Consider the following 18,624-nt stretch of genomic DNA (forward strand, 5'->3'; position numbering starts at 1 on the left):
GGCTGTTTCCTGTAAAATAGAATGTTTCCTGTAAAATAGACCCTGTTTCCTGTAAAATAGACTGTTTCCTGTAAAATAGACTCTGTTTCCTGTAGAATAGACTGTTTCCTGTAAAATAGACCCTGTTTCCTGTAAAATAGACCCTGTTTCCTGTAAAATAGACTGTTTCCTGTAAAATAGACCCTGTTTCTTGTAAAATAGACTCTGTTTCCTGTAAAATAGACTGTTTCCTGTAAAATAGACCCTGTTTCCTGTAAAATAGACTGTTTCCTGTAAAATAGACTCTGTTTCCTGTAAAATAGACCCTGTTTCCTGTAAAATAGACCCTGTTTCCTGTAAAATAGACTGTTTCCTGTAAAATAGAATGTTTCCTGTAAAATAGACTCTGTTTCCTGTAAAATAGACCCTGTTTCCTGTAAAATAGACCCTGTTTCCTGTAAAATAGACTCTGTTTCCTGTAAAATAGACCCTGTTTCCTGTAAAATAGACCCTGTTTCCTGTAAAATAGACTCTGTTTCCTGTAAAATAGACTCTGTTTCCTGTAAAATAGACTGTTTCCTGTAAAATAGACTGTTTCCTGTAAAATAGACTCTGTTTCCTGTAAAATAGACTGTTTCCTGTAAAATAGACTCTGTTTCCTGTAAAATAGACTGTTTCCTGTAAAATAGACTCCGTTTCCTGTAAAATAGACTCTGTTTCCTGTAAAATAGACTGTTTCCTGTAAAATAGACTCTGTTTCCTGTAAAATAGACTGTTTCCTATAAAATAGACCCTGTTTCCTGTAAAATAGACTGTTTCCTGTAAAATAGACCCTGTTTCCTGTAAAATAGACTGTTTCCTGTAAAATAGACCCTGTTTCCTGTAAAATAGACGGTTTCCTGTAAAATAGACTCTGTTTCCTGTAAAATAGACCCTGTTTCCTGTAAAATAGACTGTTTCCTGTAAAATAGACTCTGTTTCCTATAAAATAGACCCTGTTTCCTGTAAAATAGACTGTTTCCTGTAAAATAGACTCTGTTTCCTGTAAAATAGACTGTTTCCTGTAAAATAGACTCTGTTTCCTGTAAAATAGACTGTTTCCTGTAAAATAGACCCTGTTTCCTGTAAAATAGACCCTGTTTCCTGTAAAATAGACTGTTTCCTGTAAAATAGACCCTGTTTCCTGTAAAATAGACTGTTTCCTGTAAAATAGACTCTGTTTCCTGTAAAATAGACTGTTTCCTGTAAAATAGACTGTTTCCTGTAAAATAGACTCTGTTTCCTGTAAAATGGACTCTGTTTCCTGTAAAATAGACTGTTTCCTATAAAATAGACCCTGTTTCCTGTAAAATAGACTGTTTCCTGTAAAATAGACTGTTTCCTGTAAAATAGACTGTTTCCTGTAAAATAGACTGTTTCCTGTAAAATAGACTGTTTCCTGTAAAATAGACTCTGTTTCCTGTAAAATAGACTGTTTCCTGTAAAATAGACTGTTTCCGGTAAAATAGACTGTTTCCTGTAAAATAGACTGTTTCCTGTAAAATAGACTCTGTTTCCTGTAAAATAGACTGTTTCCTGTAAAATAGACTCTGTTTCCTGTAAAATAGACTGTTTCCTGTAAAATAGACTGTTTCCTGTAAAATAGACTCTGTTTCCTGTAAAATAGACTGTTTCCTGTAAAATAGACTGTTTCCTGTAAAATAGACTCTGTTTCCTGTAAAATAGACTGTTTCCTGTAAAATAGACTCTGTTTCCTGTAAAATAGACTGTTTCCTGTAAAATAGACTGTTTCCTGTAAAATAGACTCTGTTTCCTGTAAAATAGACTGTTTCCTGTAAAATAGACTGTTTCCTGTAAAATAGACTCTGTTTGCTGTAAAATAGACTCTGTTTCCTGTAAAATAGACTGTTTCCTGTAAAATAGACTGTTTCCTGTAAAATAGACTCTGTTACCTGTAAAATAGACTGTTTCCTGTAAAATAGACTCTGTTTCCTGTAAAATAGACTGTTTCCTGTAAAATAGACCCTATTTGCTGTAAAATAGACTCTGTTTCCTGTAAAATAGACTCTGTTTCCTGTAAAATGGACTGTTTCCTGTAAAATAGACTGTTTCCTGTAAAATAGACTCTGTTTCCTGTAAAATAGACTGTTTCCTGTAAAATAGACTGTTTCCTGTAAAATAGACTCTGTTTCCTGTAAAATAGACTCTGTTTCCTGTAAAATAGACCCTATTTGCTGTAAAATAGACTCTGTTTCCTGTAAAATAGACTGTTTCCTGTAAAATAGACCCTATTTGCTGTAAAATAGACTCTGTTTCCTGTAAAATAGACTCTGTTTCCTGTAAAATAGACTGTTTCCTGTAAAATAGACTTTTTCCTGTAAAATAGACTCTGTTTCCTGTAAAATAGACTGTTTCCTGTAAAATAGACTGTTTCCTGTAAAATAGACCCTATTTGCTGTAAAATAGACTGTTTCCTGTAAAATAGACTGTTTCCAGTAAAATAGACTCTGTTTCCTGTAAAATAGACTGTTTCCTGTAAAATAGACTCTGTTTCCTGTAAAATAGACTGTTTCCTGTAAAATAGACCCTGTTTCCTGTAAAATAGACCCTGTTTCCTGTAAAATAGACTCTGTTTCCTGTAAAATAGACCCTGTTTCCTGTAAAATAGACTGTTTCCTGTAAAATAGACTGTTTCCTGTAAAATAGACTGTTTCCTGTAAAATAGACTCTGTTTCCTGTAAAATAGACTGTTTCCTGTAAAATAGACCCTATTTGCTGTAAAATAGACTCTGTTTCCTGTAAAATAGACTCTGTTTCCTGTAGAATGGACTGTTTCCTGTAAAATAGACTGTTTCCTGTAAAATAGACTCTGTTTCCTGTAAAATAGACTGTTTCCTGTAAAATAGACTCTGTTTCCTGTAAAATAGACTCTGTTTCCTGTAAAATAGACCCTATTTGCTGTAAAATAGACTCTGTTTCCTGTAAAATAGACTGTTTCCTGTAAAATAGACCCTATTTGCTGTAAAATAGACTCTGTTTCCTGTAAAATAGACTGTTTCCTGTAAAATAGACTGTTTCCTGTAAAGTAGACCCTGTTTCCTGTAAAATAGACTCTGTTTCCTGTAAAATAGACTCTGTTTCCTGTAAAATAGACCCTGTTTCCTGTAAAATAGACCCTATTTGCTGTAAAATAGACTGTTTCCTGTAAAATAGACCGTTTCCAGTAAAATAGACTCTGTTTCCTGCAAAATAGACTCTGTTTCCTGTAAAATAGACTGTTTCCTGTAAAATAGACTGTTTCCTGTAAAATAGACTGTTTCCTGTAAAATAGACTCTGTTTCCTGTAAAATAGACTCTGTTTCCTGTAAAATAGACCCTGTTTCCTGTAAAATAGACCCTGTTTCCTGTAAAATAGACCCTATTTGCTGTAAAATAGACTGTTTCCTGTAAAATAGACCGTTTCCTGTAAAATAGACTCTGTTTCCTGCAAAATAGACTCTGTTTCCTGTAAAATAGACTGTTTCCTGTAAAATAGACTGTTTCCTGTAAAATAGACTGTTTCCTGTAAAATAGACTCTGTTTCCTGTAAAATAGACTCTGTTTCCTGTAAAATAGACCCTGTTTCCTGTAAAATAGACCCTGTTTCCTGTAAAATAGACCCTGTTTCCTGTAAAATAGGCTGTTTCCTGTAAAATAGAATGTTTCCTGTAAAATAGACCCTGTTTCCTGTAAAATAGACTGTTTCCTGTAAAATAGACTCTGTTTCCTGTAGAATAGACTGTTTCCTGTAAAATAGACCCTGTTTCCTGTAAAATAGACCCTGTTTCCTGTAAAATAGACTGTTTCCTGTAAAATAGACCCTGTTTCTTGTAAAATAGACTCTGTTTCCTGTAAAATAGACTGTTTCCTGTAAAATAGACCCTGTTTCCTGTAAAATAGACTGTTTCCTGTAAAATAGACTCTGTTTCCTGTAAAATAGACCCTGTTTCCTGTAAAATAGACCCTGTTTCCTGTAAAATAGACTGTTTCCTGTAAAATAGAATGTTTCCTGTAAAATAGACTCTGTTTCCTGTAAAATAGACCCTGTTTCCTGTAAAATAGACCCTGTTTCCTGTAAAATAGACTCTGTTTCCTGTAAAATAGACCCTGTTTCCTGTAAAATAGACCCTGTTTCCTGTAAAATAGACTCTGTTTCCTGTAAAATAGACTCTGTTTCCTGTAAAATAGACTGTTTCCTGTAAAATAGACTGTTTCCTGTAAAATAGACTCTGTTTCCTGTAAAATAGACTGTTTCCTGTAAAATAGACTCTGTTTCCTGTAAAATAGACTGTTTCCTGTAAAATAGACTCCGTTTCCTGTAAAATAGACTCTGTTTCCTGTAAAATAGACTGTTTCCTGTAAAATAGACTCTGTTTCCTGTAAAATAGACTGTTTCCTATAAAATAGACCCTGTTTCCTGTAAAATAGACTGTTTCCTGTAAAATAGACCCTGTTTCCTGTAAAATAGACTGTTTCCTGTAAAATAGACCCTGTTTCCTGTAAAATAGACGGTTTCCTGTAAAATAGACTCTGTTTCCTGTAAAATAGACCCTGTTTCCTGTAAAATAGACTGTTTCCTGTAAAATAGACTCTGTTTCCTATAAAATAGACCCTGTTTCCTGTAAAATAGACTGTTTCCTGTAAAATAGACTCTGTTTCCTGTAAAATAGACTGTTTCCTGTAAAATAGACTCTGTTTCCTGTAAAATAGACTGTTTCCTGTAAAATAGACCCTGTTTCCTGTAAAATAGACCCTGTTTCCTGTAAAATAGACTGTTTCCTGTAAAATAGACCCTGTTTCCTGTAAAATAGACTGTTTCCTGTAAAATAGACTCTGTTTCCTGTAAAATAGACTGTTTCCTGTAAAATAGACTGTTTCCTGTAAAATAGACTCTGTTTCCTGTAAAATGGACTCTGTTTCCTGTAAAATAGACTGTTTCCTATAAAATAGACCCTGTTTCCTGTAAAATAGACTGTTTCCTGTAAAATAGACCCTGTTTCCTGTAAAATAGACTGTTTCCTGTAAAATAGACTCTGTTTCCTGTAAAATAGACTCTGTTTCCTGTAAAATAGACTGTTTCCTGTAAAATAGACCCTGTTTCCTATAAAATAGACTGTTTCCTGTAAAATAGACTGTTTCCTGTAAAATAGACTCTGTTTCCTGTAAAATAGACTGTTTCCTGTAAAATAGACCCTGTTTCCTGTAAAATAGACTGTTTCCTGTAAAATAGACCCTGTTTCCTGTAAAATAGACTGTTTCCTGTAAAATAGACTCTGTTTCCTGTAAAATAGACTGTTTCCTGTAAAATAGACCCTGTTTCCTATAAAATAGACTGTTTCCTGTAAAATAGACTGTTTCCTGTAAAATAGACTGTTTCCTGTAAAATAGACCCTGTTTCCTGTAAAATAGACTGTTTCCTGTAAAATAGACTCTGTTTCCTGTAAAATAGACTGTTTCCTGTAAAATAGACCCTATTTGCTGTAAAATAGACTGTTTCCTGTAAAATAGACTCTGTTTCCTGTAAAATAGACTGTTTCCTGTAAAATAGACTGTTTCCTGTAAAATAGACTGTTTCCTGTAAAATAGACTGTTTCCTGTAAAATAGACTCTGTTTCCTGTAAAATAGACTCTGTTTCCTGTAAAATAGACTGTTTCCTGTAGAATAGACTGTTTCCTGTAAAATAGACTGTTTCCTGTAAAATAGACTCTGTTTCCTGTAAAATAGACTCTGTTTCCTGTAAAATAGACTGTTTCCTGTAAAATAGACCCTATTTGCTGTAAAATAGACTGTTTCCTGTAAAATAGACTCTGTTTCCTGTAAAATAGACTGTTTCCTGTAAAATAGACTGTTTCCGGTAAAATAGACTGTTTCCTGTAAAATAGACTGTTTCCTGTAAAATAGACTCTGTTTCCTGTAAAATAGACTGTTTCCTGTAAAATAGACTCTGTTTCCTGTAAAATAGACTGTTTCCTGTAAAATAGACTGTTTCCTGTAAAATAGACTCTGTTTCCTGTAAAATAGACTGTTTCCTGTAAAATAGACTGTTTCCTGTAAAATAGACTCTGTTTCCTGTAAAATAGACTGTTTCCTGTAAAATAGACTCTGTTTCCTGTAAAATAGACTGTTTCCTGTAAAATAGACTGTTTCCTGTAAAATAGACTCTGTTTCCTGTAAAATAGACTGTTTCCTGTAAAATAGACTGTTTCCTGTAAAATAGACTCTGTTTGCTGTAAAATAGACTCTGTTTCCTGTAAAATAGACTGTTTCCTGTAAAATAGACTGTTTCCTGTAAAATAGACTCTGTTTCCTGTAAAATAGACTGTTTCCTGTAAAATAGACTCTGTTTCCTGTAAAATAGACTGTTTCCTGTAAAATAGACCCTATTTGCTGTAAAATAGACTCTGTTTCCTGTAAAATAGACTCTGTTTCCTGTAAAATGGACTGTTTCCTGTAAAATAGACTGTTTCCTGTAAAATAGACTCTGTTTCCTGTAAAATAGACTGTTTCCTGTAAAATAGACTGTTTCCTGTAAAATAGACTCTGTTTCCTGTAAAATAGACTCTGTTTCCTGTAAAATAGACCCTATTTGCTGTAAAATAGACTCTGTTTCCTGTAAAATAGACTGTTTCCTGTAAAATAGACCCTATTTGCTGTAAAATAGACTCTGTTTCCTGTAAAATAGACTCTGTTTCCTGTAAAATAGACTGTTTCCTGTAAAATAGACTTTTTCCTGTAAAATAGACTCTGTTTCCTGTAAAATAGACTGTTTCCTGTAAAATAGACTGTTTCCTGTAAAATAGACCCTATTTGCTGTAAAATAGACTGTTTCCTGTAAAATAGACTGTTTCCAGTAAAATAGACTCTGTTTCCTGTAAAATAGACTGTTTCCTGTAAAATAGACTCTGTTTCCTGTAAAATAGACTGTTTCCTGTAAAATAGACCCTGTTTCCTGTAAAATAGACCCTGTTTCCTGTAAAATAGACTCTGTTTCCTGTAAAATAGACCCTGTTTCCTGTAAAATAGACCCTGTTTCCTGTAAAATAGACCCTGTTTCCTGTAAAATAGACCCTGTTTCCTGTAAAATAGGCTGTTTCCTGTAAAATAGACCCTGTTTCCTGTAAAATAGACTGTTTCCTGTAAAATAGACTCTGTTTCCTGTAGAATAGACTGTTTCCTGTAAAATAGACCCTGTTTCCTGTAAAATAGACCCTGTTTCCTGTAAAATACACCCTGTTTCCTGTAAAATAGACTGTTTCCTGTAAAATAGACCCTGTTTCCTGTAAAATAGACTCTGTTTCCTGTAAAATAGACTGTTTCCTGTAAAATAGACCCTGTTTCCTGTAAAATAGACTGTTTCCTGTCAAATAGACTGTTTCCTGTAAAATAGACCCTGTTTCCTGTAAAATAGACTGTTTCCTGTAAAATAGACTGTTTCCTGTAAAATAGACTCTGTTTCCTGTAAAATAGACCCTGTTTCCTGTAAAATAGACCCTGTTTCCTGTAAAATAGACTCTGTTTCCTGTAAAATAGACTGTTTCCTGTAAAATAGACTCTGTTTCCTGTAAAATAGACTGTTTCCTGTAAAATAGACTGTTTCCTGTAAAATAGGCTCTGTTTCCTGTAAAATAGACTGTTTCCTGTAAAATAGGCTCTGTTTCCTGTAAAATAGACTGTTTCCTGTAAAATAAACTCTGTTTCCTGTAAAATAGACTCTGTTTCCTGTAAAATAGACTCTGTTTCCTGTAAAATAGACTCTGTTTCCTGTAAAATAGACTGTTTCCTGTAAAATAGACTCTGTTTCCTGTAAAATAGACTGTTTCCTGTAAAATAGACTCTGTTTCCTGTAAAATAGACTCTGTTTCCTGTAAAATAGACTCTGTTTCCTGTAAAATAGACTGTTTCCTGTAAAATAGACTCTGTTTCCTGTAAAATAGACTGTTTCCTATAAAATAGACCCTGTTTCCTGTAAAATAGACTGTTTCCTGTAAAATAGACCCTGTTTCCTGTAAAATAGACTGTTTCCTGTAAAATAGACCCTGTTTCCTGTAAAATAGACTGTTTCCTGTAAAATAGACTCTGTTTCCTGTAAAATAGACCCTGTTTCCTGTAAAATAGACTGTTTCCTGTAAAATAGACTCTGTTTCCTATAAAATAGACCCTGTTTCCTGTAAAATAGACTGTTTCCTGTAAAATAGACTCTGTTTCCTGTAAAATAGACTGTTTCCTGTAAAATAGACTCTGTTTCCTGTAAAATAGACTGTTTCCTGTAAAATAGACTCTGTTTCCTGTAAAATAGACCCTGTTTCCTGTAAAATAGACTGTTTCCTGTAAAATAGACTCTGTTTCCTGTAAAATAGACTGTTTCCTGTAAAATAGACTGTTTCCTGTAAAATAGACTCTGTTTCCTGTAAAATAGACTCTGTTTCCTGTAAAATAGACTCTGTTTCCTGTAAAATAGACTCTGTTTGCTGTAAAATAGACTCTGTTTCCTGTAAAATAGACTGTTTCCTGTAAAATAGACTGTTTCCTGTAAAATAGACTCTGTTTGCTGTAAAATAGACTCTGTTTCCTGTAAAATAGACTCTGTTTACTGTAAAATAGACTGTTTCCTGTAAAATAGACCCTGTTTCCTGTAAAATAGACTCTGTTTCCTGTAAAATAGACTCTGTTTCCTGTAAAATGGACTGTTTCCTGTAAAATAGACTCTGTTTCCTGTAAAATAGACTGTTTCCTGTAAAATAGACTCTGTTTCCTGTAAAATAGACTCTGTTTCCTGTAAAATAGACTGTTTCCTGTAAAATAGACTGTTTCCTGTAAAATAGACTGTTTCCTGTAAAATAGACTCTGTTTCCTGTAAAATAGACTCTGTTTCCTGTAAAATAGACTCTGTTTCCTATAAAATAGACTGTTTCCTGTAAAATAGACTCTGTTTCCTGTAAAATAGGCTGTTTCCTGTAAAATAGACTCTGTTTCCTGTAAAATAGACTGTTTCCTGTAAAATAGACTGTTTCCTGTAAAATAGACCCTGTTTCCTGTAAAATAGACTGTTTCCTGTAAAATAGACCCTGTTTCCTATAAAATAGACTGTTTCCTGTAAAATAAACTGTTTCCTGTAAAATAGACTGTTTCCTGTAAAATAGACTCTGTTTCCTGTAAAATAAACTGTTTCCTGTAAAATAGACTGTTTCCTGTAAAATAAACTGTTTCCTGTAAAATAGACTCTGTTTCCTGTAAAATAGACTGTTTCCTGTAAAATAGACTGTTTCCTGTAAAATAGACCCTGTTTCCTATAAAATAGACTGTTTCCTGTAAAATAGACTCTGTTTCCTGTAAAATAGACTCTGTTTCCTGTAAAATAGACTGTTTCCTGTAAAATAGACCCTGTTTCCTATAAAATAGACTGTTTCCTGTAAAATAGACTCTGTTTCCTGTAAAATAGACTCTGTTTCCTGTAAAATAGACTGTTTCCTGTAAAATAGACTGTTTCCTGTAAAATAGACTGTTTCCTGTAAAATAGACTCTGTTTCCTGTAAAATAGACTGTTTCCTGTAAAATAGACTGTTTCCTGTAAAATAGACTCTGTTTCCTGTAAAATAGACTGTTTCCTGTAAAATAGACCCTGTTTCCTGTAAAATAGACTGTTTCCTGTAAAATAGACTGTTTCCTGTAAAATAGAATGTTTCCTGTAAAATAAACTGTTTCCTGTAAAATAGACTCTGTTTCCTGTAAAATAGACTGTTTCCTGTAAAATAGACCCTGTTTCCTGTAAAATAGACTGTTTCCTGTAAAATAGACTGTTTCCTGTAAAATAGACTCTGTTTCCTGTAAAATAGACCCTGTTTCCTGTAAAATAGACTGTTTCCTGTAAAATAGACCCTGTTTCCTGTAAAATGGACTGTTTCCTGTAAAATAGACTGTTTCCTGTAAAATAGACCCTGTTTCCTGTAAAATAGACTGTTTCCTGTAAAATAGACTGTTTCCTGTAAAATAGACTCTGTTTCCTGTAAAATAGACTGTTTCCTGTAAAATAGACTGTTTCCTGTAAAATAGACTCTGTTTCCTGTAAAATAGACCCTGTTTCCTGTAAAATAGACCCTGTTTCCTGTAAAATAGACCCTGTTTCCTGTAAAATAGACTGTTTCCTGTAAAATAGACCCTGTTTCTTGTAAAATAGACCCTGTTTCCTGTAAAATAGACCCTGTTTCCTGTAAAATAGACCCTGTTTCCTGTAAAATAGACTCTGTTTCCTGTAAAATAGACCCTGTTTCCTGTAAAATAGACTGTTTCCTGTAAAATAGACTGTTTCCTGTAAAATAGACACTGTTTCCTGTAAAATAGACTGTTTCCTGTAAAATAGACTCTGTTTCCTGTAAAATAGACTGTTTCCTGTAAAATAGACCCTGTTTCCTGTAAAATAGACTCTGTTTCCTGTAAAATAGACCCTGTTTCCTGTAAAATAGACTGTTTCCTGTAAAATAGACTGTTTCCTGTAAAATAGACTGTTTCCTGTAAATTAACCAGCTACATGAGGCGTTTAATTTAGCAGATGGTGACGGCCGGGTGAAGTATTTTGCACTGTGAGTGTCCAAAATCGGGCCTCTGGGCTCCCCAGGCCGGCCACGGCTCACAGGCCCGATTTTAAGCCTGGGAACTGGTAGTCAAAATGGCGGCCGGGTGCTAATCACGCCCACTGCCATTTTAACTGGGCTGCTGTTTCCCGCCAAAGGTGGGATCAAGGGGCGAGGGGAGGGGGTCTCATGGATTTTTAAATGTCGGGGGTCTGATGACATCATTCGAGCCCCGATACAATCTCGGTCGCAGCAGTGCAATATGGCGGAAGGTTTCCCCGTGGGCTCGGAGTCCTCCAAAAGGGATCCGTGGGCCTCTCCCTCCCCCTCCCGCCATCTCCTCCGGACTCCCCACACCCCATTTCCACCGACCTCAGGCCAGCGACCGTTCCCTCGGGTCTTGCCCTCCCGCTCGCCCCCCTTCCCCCGACCCCTCGAATTAAATCCGCAGGTCACACATCAGCCCAGCTGTGGAGTTCACCGGGAGAGTCCTCACCTGTCCACCCCGGGGCGCAGTGACAGACTCCGCTGACGGGATCGCACCTCTCCGCCTTCACACAGTCGCAGTGCCTGCTGCAGCCCACACCGTACAGGCGCTCCTGCAGGAAATCGAGAACGGTCATCCCAGGAGAATCGGACAATCAGGCAGCACAGGAGGAGGACATTTGGCCCATTGAGCCTGTGCCGGCTTTTTTGAAATCCCACTGTTCTCTAGTGTGTCCCCTCTATACCCCACCATTCCCCAGTGTGTCCCCTCTATACCCCACTATTCCCCAGTGTGTCCCCTCTATACCCCACTGATCCCCAGTGTGTCCCCTCTATATCCCACTATTCCCCAGTGTGTCCCCTCTATATCCCACTATTCCCCAGTGTGTCCCCTCTATACCCCACTATTCCCCAGTGTGTCCCCTCTATATCCCACTATTCCCCAGTGTGTCCCCTCTATACCCCACTATTTCCCAGTGTCCCCCCATCCATACCCCACTATTCCCCAGTGTGTCCCCCTCTATACCCCACTGTTCCCCAGTGTGTCCCCTCTATACCCCACTATTCCCCAGTGTGTCCCCTCTATACCCCACTATTCCCCAGTGTGTCCCCCTCTATACCCCACTGTTCCCCAGTGTGTCCCCTCTATACCCCACTATTCCACAGTGTGTCCCCCTCTATACCCCACTATTCCCCAGTGTGTCCCCACTATATCCCACTATTCTCCAGTGTGTCCCCTCTATACCCCACTATTCCTAAGTGTCTCCCCTCTATATCCCCTTGTTCCCCAGTGTGTCCCCTCTATACCCCACTATTCCCCAGTGTGACCCCTCTATACCCCACTATTCCCCAGTGTGACCCCTCCATATCCCACTGTTCCCCAGTGTGACCCCTCCATATCCCACTGTTCCCCAGTGTGTCCCCTCTATATCCCACTATTCCCCAGTGTGTCCCCTCTATATCCCACTATTCCCCAGTGTGTCCCCTCTATACCCCACTGTACCCCAGTGTGTCCCCTCTATACCCCACTATTCCCCAGTGTGTCCCCTCTATACCCCACTATTCCCCAGTGTGTCCCCTCTATACCCCACTGTTCCCCAGTGTGTCCCCTCTATGCCCCACTATTCCCCAGTGTGTCCCCTCTATACCCCACTGTACCCCAGTGTGTCCCCTCTATATCCCACTGTACCCCAGTGTGTCCCCTCCATATCTCACTGTTCCCCAGTGTGTCCCCTCTATTCCCCACTATTCCCCAGTGTGTCCCCTCTATACCCCAATGTACCCCAGTGTGTCCCCTCTATACCCCACTATTCCCCAGTGTGTCCCCTCTATACCCCACTGTACCCCAGTGTGTCCCCTCGATATCCCACTGTTCCCCAGTGTGTCCCCTCTATACCCCACTATTCCCCAGTGTGTCCCCTCTAAATCCCACTGTACCCCAGTGTGTCCCCTCTATATCTCACTATTCCTAAGTGTCTCCCCTCTATATCCCCTTGTTCCCCAGTGTGTCCCCTCTATACCCCACTATTCCCCAGTGTGTCCCCTCTATACCCCACTGTTCCCCAGTGTGTCCCCTCTATGCCCCACTATTCCCCAGTGTGTCCCCTCTATACCCCACTGTACCCCAGTGTGTCCCCTCTATACCCCACTATTCCCCAGTGTGTCCCCTCTATACCCCACTGTACCCCAGTGTGTCCCCTCTATACCCCACTGTACCCCAGTGTGTCCCCTCTATAACCCACTGTACCCCAGTGTGTCCCCTCCATACCCCACTATTCCCCAGTGTGACACCTCTATACCCCACTATTCCCCAATGTGTCCCCTCTATACCCCACTGTACCCCAGTGTGTCCCCTCTATACCCCACTATTCCCCAGTGTGTCCCCTCTATACCCCACTATTCCCCAGTGTGTCCCCTCTATACCCCACTGTTCCCCAGTGTGTCCCCTCTATGCCCCACTATTCCCCAGTGTGTCCCCTCTATACCCCACTGTACCCCAGTGTGTCCCCTCTATACCCCACTATTCCCCAGTGTGTCCCCTCTATACCCCACTGTAACCCAGTGTGTCCCCTCTATATCCCACTGTACCCCAGTGTGTCCCCTCCATATCTCACTATTCCCCAGTGTGTCCCCTCTATACCCCACTATTCCCCAGTGTGTCCCCTCTATACCCCACTGTACCCCAGTGTGTCCCCTCTATACCCCACTATTCCCCAGTGTGTCCCCTCTATACCCCACTGTACCCCAGTGTGTCCCCTCTATACCCCACTGTACCCCAGTGTGTCCCCTCTATATCCCACTGTTCCCCAGTGTGTCCCCTCTATACCCCACTATTCCCCAGTGTGTCCCCTCTATATCCCACTGTACCCCAGTGTGTCCCCTCCATATCTCACTATTCCCCAGTGTGTCCCCTCTATACCCCACTGTTCCCCAGTGTGTCCCCTCTATGCCCCACTATTCCCCAGTGTGTCCCCTCTATACCCCACTGTACCCCAGTGTGTCCCCTCTATACCCCACTATTCCCCAGTGTGTCCCCTCTATACCCCACTGTACCCCAGTGTGTCCCCTCTATACCCCACTGTAACCCAGTGTGTCCCCTCTATATCCCACTGTACCCCAGTGTGTCCCCTCCATACCCCACTATTCCCCAGTGTGACACCTCTATACCCCACTATTCCCCAATGTGTCCCCTCTATACCCCACTGTTCCCCAGTGTGTCCCCTCTATACCCCACTATTCCCCAGTGTGTCCCCTCTATACCCCACTGTTACCCAGTGTGTCCCCTCTATACCCCACTGTACCCCAGTGTGTCCCCTCTATATCCCACTGTACCCCAGTGTGTCCCCACTATACCCCACTGTACCCCAGTGTGTCCCCTCTATACCCCACTATTCCCCAATGTGTCCCCTCTATACCCCACTGTACCCCAGTGTGTCCCCTCTATACCCCACTGTACCCCTGTGTGTCCCCTCTATATCCCACTGTACCCCAGTGTGTCCCCTCCATATCTCACTGTTCCCCAGTGTGTCCCCTCTATACCCCACTATTCCGCAGTGTGTCCCCTCTATACCCCACTATTCCCCAGTGTGTCCCCTCTATATCCCACTATTCCCCAGTGTATCCCCTCTATACCCCACTATGCCCCAGTGTGTCCCCTCCATATCTCACTGTTCCCCAGTGTGTCCCCTCTATACCCCACTATTCCCCAGTGTATCCCCTCTATACCCCACTATTCCCCAGTGTATCCCCTCTATACCCCACTATTCCCCAGTGTGTCCCCACTATACCCCACTATTCCCCAGTGTGACCCCTCCATACCCCACTATTCCCCAGTGTGACACCTCTATACCCCACTATTCCCCAGTGTGTCCCCACTATACCCCACTATTCCTAAGTGTCTCCCCTCTATATCCCCTTGTTCCCCAGTGTGTCCCCTCTATACCCCACTATTCCCCAGTGTGTCCCCTCTGTACCCCACTATTCCCCAGTGTGTCCCCTCTATATCCCACTGTTCCCCAGTGTGTCCCCTCTATACCCCACTATGCCCCAGTGTGTCCCCTCCATATCTCACTGTTCCCCAGTGTGTCCCCTCTATACCCCACTATTCCCCAGTGTCTCCCCTCTATATCCCACTATTCCCCAGTGTGTCCCCTCTATACCCCACTATTCCCCAGTGTGTCCCCTCTATACCCCACTATTCCCCAGTGTGTCCCCTCTATATCCCACTATTCCCCAGTGTGTCCCCTCTATACCCCACTGTACCCCAGTGTGTCCCCTCTATATCCCACTGTTCCCCAGTGTGTCCCCCTCTATACCCCACTATTCCCCAGTGTGTCCCCTCCATATCCCACTATTCCCCAGTGTATCCCCTCTATACCCCACTATTCCCCAGTGTGTCCCCTCTATACCTCACTATTCCCCAGTGTGTCCCCTCTATACCCCACTGTACCCCAGTGTGTCCCCTCTATACCTCACTATTCCCCAGTGTGTCCCCTCTATACCCCACTATTCCCCAGTGTGTCCCCTCTATATCCCACTGTTCCCCAGTGTGTCCCCTCTATACCCCACTGTTCCCCAGTGTGTCCCCTCTATACCCCACTATTCCCCAGTGTGTCCCCTCTATACCCCACTATTCCACAGTGTCTCCCCTCTATATCCCACTATTCCCCAGTGTGTCCCCTCTATACCCCACTATTCCTAAGTGTCTCCTCTCTATACCCCACTATTCCCCAGTGTGTCCCCTCTATACCCCACTATTCCCCAGTGTGTCCCCTCTATACCCCACTATTCCCCAGTGTGTCCCCTCTATACCCCACTATTCCCCAGTGTGACCCCTCTATATCCCACTATTCCTAAGTGTCTCCTCTCTATACCCCACTATTCCCCAGTGTGTCCCCTCTATACCCCACTATTCCCCAGTGTGTCCCCTCTATACCCCACTATTCCTAAGTGTCTCCTCTCTATACCCCACTATTCCCCAGTGTGTCCCCTCTATACCCCACTATTCCCCAGTGTATCCCCTCAATACCCCACTATTCCCCAGTGTGACCACTCTATACCCCACTGTTCCCCAGTGTGTCCCCATCTATACCCCACTGTTCCCCAGTGTGTCCCCTCTATACCCAACTGTTCCCCAGTGTGTTCCCTCCATACCCCACTGTTCCCCAGTGTGTCCCCTCTATACCCCACTGTTCCCCAGTGTGTCCCCATCTATACCCCACTGTTCCCCAGTGTGTCCCCTCTATACACCACTATTCCCCAGTGTGTCCCCTCTATACCCCACTATTCCCCAGTGTGTCCCCTCTATACCCCACTGTACCCCAGTGTGTCCCCTCTATACCCCATTATTCCCCAGTGTGTCCCCTCCATACCCCACTGTTCCCCAGTGTGTCCCCTCTATACCCCACTGTTCCCCAGTGTGTCCCCTCTATACCCCACTATTCCCCAGTGTGAACCCTCTATATCCCACTATTCCCCAGTGTGACCCCTCTATACCCCACTATTCCCCAGTGTGTCCCCTCTATACCCCACTATTCCCCAGTGTGTCCCCTCTATACCCCACTATTCCCCAGTGTGAACCCTCTATATCCCACTATTCCCCAGTGTGACCCCTCTATATCCCACTATTCCCCAGTGTGTCCCCTCTATACCCCACTATTCCCCAGTGTATCCCCTCAATATCCCACTATTCCCCAGTGTGTCCCCTCTCTACCCCACTGTTCCCCAGTGTATCCCCTCAATACCCCACTATTCCCCAGTGTGTCCCCTCTATACCCCACTGTTCCCCAGTGTATCCCCTCTATACCCCACTATTCCCCAGTGTGTCCCCTCTATACCCCACTGTTCCCCAGTGTGTCCCCTCTCTACCCCACTGTTCCCCAGTGTATCCCCTCAATACCCCACTATTCCCCAGTGTATCGCCTCTATACCCCACTGTTCCCCAGTGTGTCCCCTCCATATCCCACTGTTCCCCAGTGTGTCCCCTCCATATCCCACTATTCCCCAGTGTGTCCCCTCTCTACCCCACTGTTCCCCAGTGTATCCCCTCAATACCCCACTGTTCCCCAGTGTTCCCCTCTATACCCCACTATTCCCCAGTGTGTCCCCTCTGTACCCCACTATTCCCCAGTGTGTCCCCTCTATACCCCACTATTCCCTAGTGTGTCCCCTCTATACCCCACTATTCCCCAGTGTGTCCCCTCTATACCCCACTATTCCTAAGTGTCTCCCCTCTATACCCCACTATTCCCCAGTGTGTCCCCTCTATACCCCACTGTACCCCAGTGTGTCCCCTCTATATCCCACTGTTCCCCAGTGTGTCCCCCTCTATACCCCACTATTCCCCAGTGTGTCCCCTCCATATCCCACTATTCCCCAGTGTATCCTCTCTATACCCCACTATTCCCCAGTGTGTCCCCTCTATACCCCACTATTCCCCAGTGTGTCCCCTCTATATTCCACTATTCCCCAGTGTGTCCCCTCTATACCCCACTATTCCTAAGTGTCTCCTCTCTATACCCCACTATTCCCCAGTGTGACCACTCTATATCCCACTATTCCCCAGTGTGTCCCCTCTATATCCCACTGTTCCCCAGTGTGTCCCCTCTATACCCCACTGTTCCCCAGTGTGTCCCCTCTATACCCCACTGTTCCCCAGTGTGTCCCCTCTATATCCCACCATTCCCCTGTGTGAACCCTCTATATCCCACTATTCCCCAGTGTGTCCCCTCTATACCCCACTATTCCCCAGTGTGTCCCCTCTATATCCCACTGTTCCCCATTGTGTCCCCTCTATACCCCACTGAACCCCAGTGTGTCCCCTCTATATCCCACTATTCCCCAGTGTGTCCCCTCTATACCCCACTATTCCCCAGTGTGTCCCCTCTATATCCCACTGTTCCCCATTGTGTCCCCTCTATACCCCACTGAACCCCAGTGTGTCCCCTCTATATCCCACTATTCCCCAGTGTGTCCCCTCTATACCCCACTATTCCACAGTGTCTCCCCTCTATATCCCACTATTCCCCAGTGTGTCCCCTCTATACCCCACTATTCCCCAGTGTGTCCCCTCTATACCCCACTATTCCCCAGTGTGTCCCCTCTATATCCCACTATTCCCCAGTGTGTCCCCTCTATACCCCACTGTACCCCAGTGTGTCCCCTCTATATCCCACTGTTCCCCAGTGTGTCCCCCTCTATACCCCACTATTCCCCAGTGTGTCCCCTCCATATCCCACTATTCCCCAGTGTATCCCCTCTATACCCCACTATTCCCCAGTGTGTCCCCTCTCTACCTCACTATTCCCCAGTGTGTCCCCTCTATACCCCACTGTACCCCAGTGTGTCCCCTCTATACCTCACTATTCCCCAGTGTGTCCCCTCTATACCCCACTATTCCCCAGTGTGTCCCCTCTATATCCCACTGTTCCCCAGTGTGTCCCCCTCTATACCCCACTATTCCCCAGTGTGTCCCCTCCATATCCCACTATTCCCCAGTGTATCCCCTCTATACCCCACTATTCCACAGTGTCTCCCCTCTATATCCCACTATTCCCCAGTGTGTCCCCTCTATACCCCACTATTCCTAAGTGTCTCCTCTCTATACCCCACTATTCCCCAGTGTGTCCCCTCTATACCCCACTATTCCCCAGTGTGTCCCCTCTATACCCCACTATTCCCCAGTGTGTCCCCTCTATACCCCACTATTCCCCAGTGTGACCCCTCTATATCCCACTATTCCTAAGTGTCTCCTCTCTATACCCCACTATTCCCCAGTGTGTCCCCTCTATACCCCACTATTCCCCAGTGTGTCCCCTCTATACCCCACTATTCCTAAGTGTCTCCTCTCTATACCCCACTATTCCCCAGTGTGTCCCCTCTATACCCCACTATTCCCCAGTGTATCCCCTCAATACCCCACTATTCCCCCGTTGTATCCCCTCAATACCCCACTATTCCCCAGTGTGTCCCCTCTATACCCCACTATTCCCCAGTGTCTCCCCTCTATATCCCACTGTACCCCAGTGTGTCCCCTCTATATTCCACTATTCC

General features: G+C 42.8%; 1 protein-coding gene across 2 annotated transcripts in view; it reads right to left on the bottom strand.

The window, feature by feature from the left end:
• Positions 1 to 18,624, bottom strand: part of LOC137306715 (multiple epidermal growth factor-like domains protein 10) — a 196,256-nt gene that overhangs the window by 46,966 nt on the left and 130,666 nt on the right. For both annotated transcript variants that reach the window (XM_067976074.1, XM_067976075.1), the window contains exon 13: positions 11,084 to 11,186. In XM_067976074.1, the coding sequence (XP_067832175.1) occupies positions 11,084 to 11,186 (103 nt within the window). The remainder of the gene's footprint in view (positions 1 to 11,083; positions 11,187 to 18,624) is intronic.

This window comes from Heptranchias perlo, chromosome 44 (assembly GCF_035084215.1).
Source record: "Heptranchias perlo isolate sHepPer1 chromosome 44, sHepPer1.hap1, whole genome shotgun sequence".
NCBI classification, from domain to species: Eukaryota; Metazoa; Chordata; class Chondrichthyes; order Hexanchiformes; family Hexanchidae; genus Heptranchias; species Heptranchias perlo.